Raw genomic sequence first — 11,522 nt, 5'->3', positions numbered from 1 at the left:
GACTGGATATCGATATATCGCCCGCCTCGCTGGTGAGCACAATATTCTCGCAAATAGGGCTATGCCGACCGGCTCACTGCTTCCGGGCCCTGTGATGAACGCTCGTAATTTGTGGTTTGTTCTTCCTTTCAAAATTCAAAGACTCCAACACGTTTCGCCAACCACCTTCGCCCCCCCCAGACGACCGAGATGAAAAATTTCATCTTCGGTCTAGGACGATTCTTGGGCGGTAACCTCTCCGTTGACCACGTTGGCAACGTCCTTCGGCTTGGTGGCATCAGCCTCTTCCTCAGACTTGTCGCTGGCTGCCTTCTCGGCGTCGGCAAACGTGCTGTCTCCGGTGGCAGTTCGAGGAGAAAACTCCGGCACAGTAGGCTTCAGAACGGTATCTCGGACGGCTCCGACTCCTTGTCCCTGGGCATAGCCATTCACGTATCCGTGGCTACGCTCGCCTCCGTTGACGTTGTTGGCGAACCGGCCATCTGCCTGGCTGTCGTTGTAGCTACCGTACTGGTTGGGGCCGGCATTGGCGGGCCCATTGGGATGGAAACCTGCTCCGGGAGCCACGTTGGGGTGAACGGGGTACTGCTGACCAGGGTAAAACCAGTTGGTGGGTCCATCATTTTGGGCAGCCTCATTTCTCTCCGCCATGGGAAGAACCCAGTGAGCAGGGTCATTCACCGTTCGGAGGCGCTCGGTGCCATCATCGGCGCTAACGACGAGCTCGACGTCCCTCGAGACGATACAGGCCTGGCGAACATATTGCATAGGCTCCGGAATGCCTTGGAGGAGACTGCTAACACGGTTGAAACCCGCCACGAGAGCGAGTGGCACGAAACCCTGAGAATCCATGTTCTTTCGCAGGTAGATATCGCGGCAGAGGTTCTGGATGGAGAAATACCAGCTGAGCTGGGTCGACAGGGCAGAGACCAAGAATGGGTCCAAGAAGTAACCCGGCGTGGGCGTTTGGGGGTAGCCCATGACAGATCCACCGTGGAACGAGTGATCGCCGTAGTTCATTACGGCTCCCTGAGAGTGCCTGTTAGGTCCATTGTTATTGGACGTCGCACGAGACGAACCGGAGCCGCCGCGGCCGCCGCGGCCTCCACCTCGCGAGGATCCAGGTCCAAACGACTGCGTGAACTGGTTCTGGCGGATGGGAGGACTGTAATGGTTCTGACGAGGAGCACCGTTGGATGCGTGGTAGCCGGCATTGAAAGAGCCGTGCTGGGAGTTGATTTGAGAAGCCGAGCCGTGGTAGTTACCCCGGCCTCGAGGGCCTCCTCGAGTCCGCTCGCCGCGGGTCTCTTGCTTATCGCGGCCATGTTCCTGTTTCTAGATGTTAGATATCACACAAAAAATGGCCGAGAGATGAAGGGAATTGATTGCTGGGATGGAAGAAAAAAAGTAGATGGGCCAGTGACGCATCCGTTGGGGCAGAAGGGGAGGGAGCCTTACATTCGGCGACGAATCCTTGGATTTGTTAGCTCCGGGGACGGAATGCTTTCGCTGCTCACGGGCATTAGGCGTGTCAATCGATCCACGCTTGGTTGACATGGGAGGCACAGAGCTTCCTCGGGGGAGGGCGGGACCGTCCCGGCCAGCATCCCGGCTCTCTCCGTTGTTAGCCTTGGTCGAGCTCGTCGAAGAAGGGCTTGTGCCCTTCTCGTTGCTGTCCTTGACGGGGTTGGCAGCATGGCTGCCTCCTCGTGTCGTGCCTTCACGGCCACCGCGGGCACCACCCCTGGGCCTAGTTGACTTGTGTTGAGGAAGAGGAGTCTGGAAGTTCACAGTGGGCACAAAGTCCATCTTAACCCAGTCTTTCTTGCCCACCTGCTTTCCTTTGAGGGTTCCTTGATCTTCTACAACAGGCTTCTCTACCTTTTCAACAACAATTTTATCAGTTGACTTTCGCTTTTCCTCCTTGGTTGCTGTGTCAGGAGTGGGCCAGGATGCAGCATCGTCACTGGGGGCAGGATCAGCTCGGCGGGCCTCAGTCTTGTTGTGGTGGGTGCCGTTCTTCCTTGAGCTGTCACTTTCGCCTGACCTCTTTTGGTGGCCGGCATTGACAGTCGATGAATCATTGCTAAACTTGGAACTGTTACTCGTGGTAACCTGAGCACCATTACCCTTACGGACATTCGATTGGGGTGCAGTGGTGGAAGGAGTGGCAGCAGTTGGCTTCGCCGTCTGGTCAGCACTGCTCTGCTGAGCCTTTGCTAGCTGGGCATCGCGTCTCTGGTGCCAAGGGTTAACAGTGGGGATAGGAGCTTCAAAAAGCTCAGGCTTAGGAGGAGCCTCTTTGACACTTTCAGCAGCATCTGAACCTTTGTCGGTGTTGTCGGCACCATTTGTGGAGGCCTTGGGCTTCCTCTCCCTCCTATTCCTCTTGTTCTCGGCGCCGGAGGAGGCCGGGCGCGACTGATGGGATCGGCGATGAGGGCCACTTTGAGGCTTGCCTCCCTTTACACTTCGCTGAGCAGAGAACTCTGAGCTTGTATCGTCATCTCGTCTGGATTCGCCGGACGAAGTACCCAACGATGGGGTAGAGTCGTTTTGCGTCGTGCAGCTAGCATCGGAAACGCTCGGAGCCTTCGCGGCAGGGATATTGTTCAATTCCGTATCCTGGGTCGTGGACTGGAAGCTGTCGGAACGAGGTTCGCTCGACAGAGTGGCAGGCAGGGCTGCGTCATTCGCCGAAGCGTTCTTGGGGGGATCTTGGGGCCCCGTGGAGGGGGAGCCAGGAATGGCAGGAGTGAGAGGAGTGGGCGGCGTCGATGTCGACGTCGCCTTTTGTCCCTTCGCAGCTTGGGCGTAAGAGAATGGCACGGTTGCGGTCGGCATCTTGGATGTCGGAACTTCGGGTAAGAGCGTCATAGAAGGGGGGTTGTGTTGGGGGCTCGGTAAGAGTTTTTCGCGGCAACTGTTTGCGAAATTACCAAATATGTTCTGCGATGAGTACCCAACGGCCTGGGAGGCGTTGGATGAAGGAGAGATTTTGGGCGCGAAGAATCCGCAGTCCACTCCCCGTGATCCCCTCTGAGAGGTTGTCCGGAGAGGTGCTTGGAACCTCCCCGCACTCCGTCAACGGATTGGGGAAAGACCAATCGGTAGGACGGCTATTGCAAGCCCTCGTTCTCTGCTGGATTAATAGACTGTCGTATGCGGATGGTTTCGACGATGAGTGACGGTGGTCTGTTCCGGATACGACGAGAAAGGACGGTTGGGTTGGTCGAGTGGGTGTCGGAGAAAAGAGAGTCGAGGTGAGGAGAAAAAACGATACAGAGGGGCTCAAACAAAGAGAAGCCCACGACTCAGAAAATGGCGGCAAGTAAGATCTGTTACGATCTATTGATAAAGAGCCTCGCTCAATCTGGTCGACAGGCGGTGGTTAAAAAAAAAAAGGTCGCTTGAAAGTGTGTGATGGGGAGGAAGTAGAAAAATTGAGTGTGGTTCTGTTTGGGAGAAACACGAGGGTGTGGAAGAGGAGAGGGCAGAACAAAAAAAAAAAAAAAAAAAATTATGAACGATATTCGGCTGATGGGGAAGGAGGAGACACTAGCACGGAGTACTAGTCAACCCTCGTAGAGAAAGGGAAATTTTGGTGTACCTTGGCTACTACCACAGCCGATAGCTCCGGGTTTCTGTGTGGCCCGAGAAATCAACAGTCGCAGCAGAAGGCAACAACTAAAGGCGCTTGGTGCTGGCAGGGTGATTAAACGATTCCTGCGAGGCAAAGAGTTGCGTTCCTTAGGAATTGGGTCGAAATATTGTTTAAAAGGTGTATGAAGTATGAAGTGAAGAGAGAGAGTAAGAGAAAAGAAAGTTGACTGAAATTAGTTGGAGGTACCGAGCGAGGTATGAAGGTAGGGCGTGAAGAATTAGGCTGGCGGAAAGAAGTGGGAAGACCAGTTGTTGTACTAGTGGTATCTAGTACATCGGCGATGTAGGTGATGGGATGGACAATGGGATGGGACTGGGCGCTGGAGCGAATGGTAGCCAGTCCCGTTGATTAGTCATTAGTTCAATGTACGCTGTATGATTGTATGATTGTCCACCAGAACTTTGACAACACTAGAGCAGCTGTGTAGGAAGTAGGACCTGCTCAAACAATTGTGTGGTCTTGCGTAGTATGTTGGATGTTGGATGTTGGACGTTGGGTACATGAATACAAGAATACCTGAGTACATCGAATGAGAAGACTGGAGGGAAAGAGGAATATCAATGGTGGAACAGAGTTGAGCGTCAACAGCAATAAGAGCACACACAGCACTGAAATGGTTCAAGGGGAGATCAATGATTTGTCTGAAGCAAAATTGGTGTTGATCCATCTTACTTGGCAATCACCATCATTAGCCACACCACATCAAAATCACTTTAATTCAAACCATTCTTGAAAACGTGTTTGCTGTCCGTGTCAATAAACTTGGGGACTTGGATTGACGCTCAATGATTTGAATGCCACGTCCAAGATCAATGGTGGTCGCCTCACTATTACTCACAAACTAAAAGACTAAGTCAGGCGAGTCTGATTGATGGGAAGCGCGGAATATCAATAGGGTATTATGCTGAAAGCCCGAAAGGCTTGGGTACCCCCGTACCTCGGCCAGAGCTCGACTTCCCTCGTAGTATTATTCCGCAATTGGAGAAAGTACGTCCTAGAATTGTACTTCCCTCTTGGAATACCTATTAAAGATCACAAGGGGATCATTGATCTGCTGCCTCCTTCCCAAGTCATTGCCTGGCTAAGTTGCCTCGAGGAAGCGTTGATCACAGTTGGAAGTCGCAACTAACTCGATCTTTGTACTTCAGATTTTGTCGTTGATCTCCGCGGGGAAGGCGCCGCCCTGAGACGTATTACTACTAAGTACGAAGTAGTAGTATCCCACATGAACCTTGACCTTTTTCAATGTCACGAGTCTGAGAGTTCGGGGATCTGTGGATTTTTTCATGTGTCCGTGATGAGTAACAAACGGGGTAACATAGAAGGCCGGGCATTGCGGCGTGTCATGTTTGTCCGAAGTATTTCACAAACCTCAACGGGCGACAGTCTCTATTATTAGTGGAGATTCTGCTCGTTCTGCATCGAGAACTTCGGGAAATATGTATATATAAATATATCAATACGAATTGGTGTAATGATCCCTGGCTCAGTGCTCCTCCAAGATGTGATACATGTATGCTCCTACAACGCCAAGTATGACATCAAGTATGATGCCTTACTCCTCTCCTGGTACCTCGCCTCGGCAAATGCCAGCTCGTACTAGTTTGCGCCTGGTTGAGCTTCATCACTGGTCGAAAAAGTTGAAATAGGAATGTCGCCTCGTGCTTGAGCACAGTCACACACGGCTCGACGATTCGATTTTTTAAACCACGACGGCACAAGACAACACCAGAGGACACTTGACTAGCAAAACAAACAAGCTTCGTGACGTGTTGGTAAGAAGACCGCACACATACGCACGCCTCGCCTAGCGCTTCGATCTCCGCGCTACTCTACGCCAGTTCAAGATCTGTCTGCCTAAGCTCAGGGATGTTAGAGAGCTTGTGAACCCAGCCCTAATCAAGATAGCTGGAGCTGGCTCTAAGAACACATCCGTGTCGAGCGATAGATGGCTGGATTTATGATTGGCGAGCATCTACGGGGCTTGCATCGCTTTTGCTGTCAGTGATTTGGTCCTGGACGGGAGTGGGAACGGACAATGGACTGTGGGTGACAGTCCGCCATCCCACCACACTGATCGAAATTAGACCCTGTTTTACGTGAGCCAATTCAAAGCAAGTCCAGCGTCTACTTCGTAGAGTCCAGACCCATTGCCCCATCCCAGCCCCATCTCCCGCTTCTGCTTGTGCCCGGCCGGTAACCACACCAATTAATCCAACGAAGGCCGTGAAATAGCCACCCGAGCTGGTAAAAAACCAACGACGAAAAAAAAAAGAAAAGTAACACGTCGCATCAGGTCTCGTTGGGCGACCGGTCAGAGCAGAGGATACCCTCCCTCAGATCCCCTTCCTCGTTCCCTTTGGTATTCTACCGAACCTGATAAGTGGTGTCTTCCGATCCGCTGATCCGCGGAGGGAGAGATGATATGCTGTTGCCTTGTCCCGGTTGCGCCCGCCCTCCTTGTCGACTCCTGTCCGTGGACCCTTGAACCTCCAAGAAGAGCTCTGTTGAGGTAGTGTCCACTAGGTAGGGGTAACCTCTAATAATATCGCAATATCACTGTACTGTGGGAGAAGGGTACAAGTGCCATAAAACCCGTGGCAAGTTAACAACGGGCCTTCTCGGAAAGACGAATTCCTCGCAAGCGGTTCGCAATTCACATTGCGCAGAATTTTCTCGGTGGTGGATCCCTTGTTCGGCCAGCCAACGTGGTATTAATAACTCATTCCAAGCCCCGCGGCTACGCTACACGGAGGACCAGTGGAGAGTGTCTCCTTCGTTGGAGTGTTCAGTGTACGGACAGACTCCGTACTTGGAGGACCGGGCTGTTCCAGGTTGTCGCCAAAGTCCCACTGGAAAGAGGCCAGAACTTCTCCCAACATATTGATTCTACACTACTGTCTGGCGTCCTGAGAGCCGGCCCAGAGTCTAACTGGCGCTAAAACTCAAAATCCCAAACTACCAAGACGGAACGCTCTGTAAAAAAAAAAAAAAAGCAAGCGCTGTCTTACTACTAGGTGTACTTCGAGGTCGTGTGTGTACCAACTTCTCGAAGACTAAACCGGATATGAATACGGCTCCAGGACGTAGATGTGCCTAGCTATCCGTCTTTCGTAGGATCTTGGAGTAACCCTCGATGCTTGCAAAGGACGCCGGTTCTTATAGAGACTCGAAAGCAAGGAGATTGGGGGTTAAATTAACACGGAATGGAGAGTAAATTGGGGGATTGCTCCAAGCTCCAAGCTCACATGCCAAAGTATACATTTCGCCAAGGCGGATTTGTGCTCATGATATAGTGGAAGGGAGTGGATGTACACAATTTAAGTATTAAAAGGCCATCAATCCTTCTCCCTTTGCATCCGTCGATCTCTTGGAAGGGATTGATGACCATTTCCATTCTTCCCGTTACGAATTCCTCGCTCCGGCTTGGCTTGGCTTTCCCTTGCACGTGCGGATCAGTGACCGTCTGATGTTTACTTCAGTGCTGATCAAAATATCGAGGGAGACCGACATCAGCTCATGCTCTCGGTACGAAGTCAGCTCCACAACGGGAGCTGGCAACCAGCAACAGAGGCTAGTAACTGATGGCAATGGCGACCAGGGCTCATCGGCGACTGTTACCAAACCCCGATAACACCGTTGAATGACAATTGCATACGTTGTAAGTATGTAGACAGAAATGGGCGGCTTGGGTGAGACTTTCATTTCTCCCCCTCACAGGTCTTCCAAGGAAAATGAGGAGTCGCGGATGGCGGAAAGCTTTTTCTCTTGGCTTAGCCTTCGGCATACCTGTGCGTGTCACTGGCCGAAAGTGCGAACTAATTAGAATTTACGCGATCAGTTAAGTGGTACCGTCATGATCCCTAGTTTCGCCCTTTTGTTCGCGACGAGGATTTAAGCTTACGAGTACTGGCCTCCCACCATTCACGGCATCAATCAAATACAATTATAGCTCCTCGTCACCGTCGTCACCATCTCGGTACTATTGAAATCGATAGCTAACACGAAAATATCGGAAGAAATATGAGTCACAGTTGTGTGAACTCCAGTAACTATGGAGGGAGAGAAAAGAGGCAAGCTGAAAATAGACAGCTTAGGCTGTCTCGTTGTTAGCCCGCGCTTCGAAAACGACCTTGGCCATGTCGTTGGGGCAAGAACGGCTATCGTTGCTACCCATGCCCTCGACCATGTTCAACAAAGGGCCTCCCCGATAGTCGCGCAGGATTAGCGACGGTCACATGAAGGTGCCAAAGAGGAGGTACGACAGCAGCGATGCGGAACGAGATGATCGCATTCCAGAGAGCAGTCTCGTGTCGCCCGGACTACGCGGAATACATGCGTGGCTTCGCTCCTGTGTCCTTGGGACCTCGCTACTGCCTTTGCTCGTGATGATTCCATCTGCGATCCTCGTCCGATCCTGACAAAGGAAGTTTCCTTGCCCCCAAGCACCGGCACATTGAAATCAATGAACCAGCTGCGATGCTGAAGCGGCGTGTCGACTCAGGGCCTGTTGGAACACATGATGGACCCTAGCTCTGATGTTGGTGGCCCGCGTAGCCACTACTAGCTCAGACACCATGGTGGCATCTTTTCAAGAGAGCCTACGACAATTCTGAGGCTAGCGAGCAGCTTAGAAGAAGGGCTGCAACGGCGTAATTCCCGTGGGCTAATCGCCACCGCCAACAGATAAGGGCAGAGGTGTACCACGGAAACTAGAAAACCCTGCCAGGGTCTAGTTCCTAGGGATGTGATCTTACTATAATATAGCCAGCCTTTGCAGCGCGTTACTGTACGGAAGGCCCAGAGCGCGGGGAGACACAAACAGAGGCAGCGTTCGATCCCCTTTGTCGAGTTTGCCCGTGTGTGGGACACAGGAGAACAACTTGCTCGCTGCTGGCACTTTGAAGAAGTCTATTATGACAGACGAAAAGCCATCGTGTCTAAGCGGGTGACTTTCAAGCCTAGTGTTCAAAATAACGTTTCTCCAAGGTGGCAACTGTGACATCGACCGTCGACAAGACCACGTATTGTAAACAAACCATACAAGACGTCCTCTCTCGGGACTTCCGCGTTCAGGTTCCCACCGCGGCACATGGGCAAGAGCAAGAGGAAAGACAATCTCGATACAGACATTGACAGGAAAACAGAACCCAAATCAGGAAGCTCCATTCAACGGCTGAACAAAGTGTGGTCAAAGACATGGGAACACGTCGCAAAAGCCTAGAGGCCTATGCCTTCCCGGTTCGCAACCTGTCCAAGTTTAGGGAACTACAACAGTTTCGTTCTTTCTAAGGAATAGCAGAAACTGTTAGCGGAACCCGAACGCTCTCGGAAGGTCCACGGCCCTAAATCGAGAGATTCGGAAGGTGGTCGTGCTTCACGTCGAAACACGCCCGCCGCTCCTTCCGTTCATTGTCTCCTTCCCTTTCCCCTACCCCAGGGTATCAAGATCATGACGTCAAGGACGCGGAAGCGAAGGAAGGGACGGGCGCGAAAGAGCTTCAGTTGTAACCACCACCCAACAAAGCTGATGCATCATATCTCAGCCCGTCGAAATCCCACTCGATTTCCTCGACATGTAATTTCTGATGGCAGTGCCCTGGGAGTGAATAATTCCATTTTACCGAGTAGAATTCACGACCACTTGGCGATCCAAAATGTCACATTTACTCCTTGAAGCATCCCTTGCCACATATGTTCCCTTACAAACACGATACAACTGACGCAGTGTGAAGATTCGAGAATATAAACGGTCACCGCCATCGTCTCCGCTTTCGTCTGCGTCGCCGCGCAAAACCCACATCCGGTCGCTGAAATATCTACTGGCTTCCCTTTCGCCATACAGAGCCATTGGTCTCCCCTTCGAAACAGAACTTCTCTATGGCTCAATCTGGGCTTACGCATATCCAACCGCCGTTCACATGCAAAGACCTGTCTGCCGTCTGCCCGCCGGCGGACTGCTTAGTCCAATGAACTTAAATATAGACCTCGACCCATGTAGATTCTTTTCCCTAGAAAATATGATTCGACTTCGTGCTCATTCTTCCCGCGAAGTAGCTGCCTTCTAGGCTTACATGCCCGCCATGACACCTTCTTTTTCGGTTCCTTTTCCATTGAGCCTTCTATTGTGCGTTTCTAGTATCGTTTATTGTTGATCACCGGAACAACGTCTGTCAGTTCTTGCAGGAGCCTTTCAGCGGCCCCCAGTAGGAATTGTTTCATGGCCATTGACCACCAAGTCGCATCCTTCCTATGTGTGGTGTCACGGGCAGAACTGGGAGGCACTTACCGCAATTCAACTTCTATTGACTATTGAAGTTAATTACTTAACTAATGGGTATCAAACGGGAGCAGAAGGCGGTAAACGATCGCTATCTGTTTCACATGCTGATATTGGTTGGCCGCGAAGGTCATTGCCATATACGATTCCGCGGCGATATAGCATGACCTTATTGAACTTCCCTGACCCGGTTCGCTGTTCCAACTCGGCTCTTTGAATGTCGTTAGCACATGTAGCAGCTAAGAACCTAAGAGAGTTGTAAGCCGGGCGGGTAAGTCTTTGAAATAAAATGCTCCACGGCATTCTCTCTCCTCCGAGCCGTCATATTGGAATAGTATGCATACTGTCCACTCCCATTCTCGGGTCCAATCGTATGAATACTGGAAAGGGCGTTCAACCTCTCCACCCCAGATGCCGTGGTATATATTTATTGTCCGGGGAGGATGGTCGTAGGTATGTATAGTTTTCCGTCCACCATTCAGTGCGGATAAAGATGACCTAAGATTCTTCATAGCGCGCAGCATCCTACGATAGGCGTGAGTCCTGATACCCCGACATCTAGCGGAAGACAGCTCAAGCGTAGGAGCGGGCTCCATCTGGCTGTAGTTGCAGAGTATAAACCCGTGTTGCCCATTGATGGGACGCGGCAATGAGGCTACTCTGTAATACTCGAGGAAATCGGCCCGTCTCCTTATACGGTCGTATTCCTCCCAGACGCTCACATGCTGCGTGCGAAAGGGACGCTGAGCTGGGGCAGAGTACGGCGGAGGGTCGGCGTCTTCATTGGAGCCGCGGTTGCGTGCGTTCTTCCAGTGGACGTGGGCGGCGTTGGAGGTGTCCGCCAGCCGCCACTGCTCAGACCTCGTCGTTCCCAGGGCCATGTTGGTTTTCGAGTGCATTCAGTTGCTTCGGGTCGGCGGTGAGGAAAAAAGTAGAAATGACTGGGCTTGGAAAGGGTCGATGGTTCAAGTTTCACAGAACATGCTCATAAGGTTGTTTAATCCTTTCTCTAACTATATACGAAGAAATGAGCACATGATAATTTGATCTTCAGGAGAAAAAAAAAAAGAAAAAACAGAAAAGAGAAATGAGGTCCGATTGTGGGAACGACTGGGATACTAGTGTCGCGAGCTTTCAACCAGCTCAGGGTTATGTTGGAAGGGAGAACACGATAACCTCTATTCATAGGTATGTAGTACATGCATTCTTCACATCGGTTGCTATCCCAGCTAAAGGGGAGATGGAGGGCCATGATGTCGCTCCGGGGATGCGTCCTGGTGAGATACCATGATCCCCCATCCTGCTACCAAGTTGCGGCTCAGACTGCTATCCACTGGCCTCCTCAGAGAGCAAGAGGTCATGGTTCTTGCTTCGAATCCGCCACTTACAAGGCAAGGCTGCCCAGCAAATCTTCCACCCGTTCCGGCGTAGAATATCTTTTCAATAAGAAACACACCGTTATTCCTCTTCCCCCCTCTCCCCGTTTCTCTATTTCATCACACTTCTCTTACTATTACCTTCCAATCGAGCCCTCAACCTTTCTCAGCTCTCGTAGAGAGACCCGAAACCAATCAAGGC

The 11,522-nt window shown here is 51.5% G+C and overlaps 2 protein-coding genes across 2 annotated transcripts; both read right to left on the bottom strand.

Annotated features, from left to right (window-relative positions):
* Positions 1-210: 210 nt before the first annotated feature.
* SAPIO_CDS6795 (uncharacterized protein) lies at positions 211-2,844 on the bottom strand (the record flags this gene model as incomplete). The annotated part of the gene is made up of 2 exons (XM_016788804.1): positions 211-1,329; positions 1,459-2,844. The coding sequence occupies 2 exons, from the start codon at positions 2,842-2,844 to the stop codon at positions 211-213; spliced, it is 2,505 nt and encodes an 834-aa protein (XP_016641603.1).
* A 7,160-nt stretch (positions 2,845-10,004) lies between these two features.
* Positions 10,005-10,825, bottom strand: SAPIO_CDS6794 (uncharacterized protein; the record flags this gene model as incomplete). Its single annotated transcript, XM_016788803.1, has 2 exons — positions 10,005-10,155; positions 10,443-10,825. 2 exons carry the CDS (start codon positions 10,823-10,825, stop codon positions 10,005-10,007), a joined length of 534 nt encoding a protein of 177 aa, XP_016641602.1.
* Positions 10,826-11,522: the final 697 nt, after the last annotated feature.

The sequence above is a fragment of the Scedosporium apiospermum genome (assembly GCF_000732125.1).
Source record: "Scedosporium apiospermum strain IHEM 14462 chromosome Unknown SEQ_SAPIO_0107, whole genome shotgun sequence".
Classification (NCBI taxonomy): domain Eukaryota; kingdom Fungi; phylum Ascomycota; class Sordariomycetes; order Microascales; family Microascaceae; genus Scedosporium; species Scedosporium apiospermum.
This window is presented reverse-complemented; position numbering and strand designations above follow the sequence as displayed.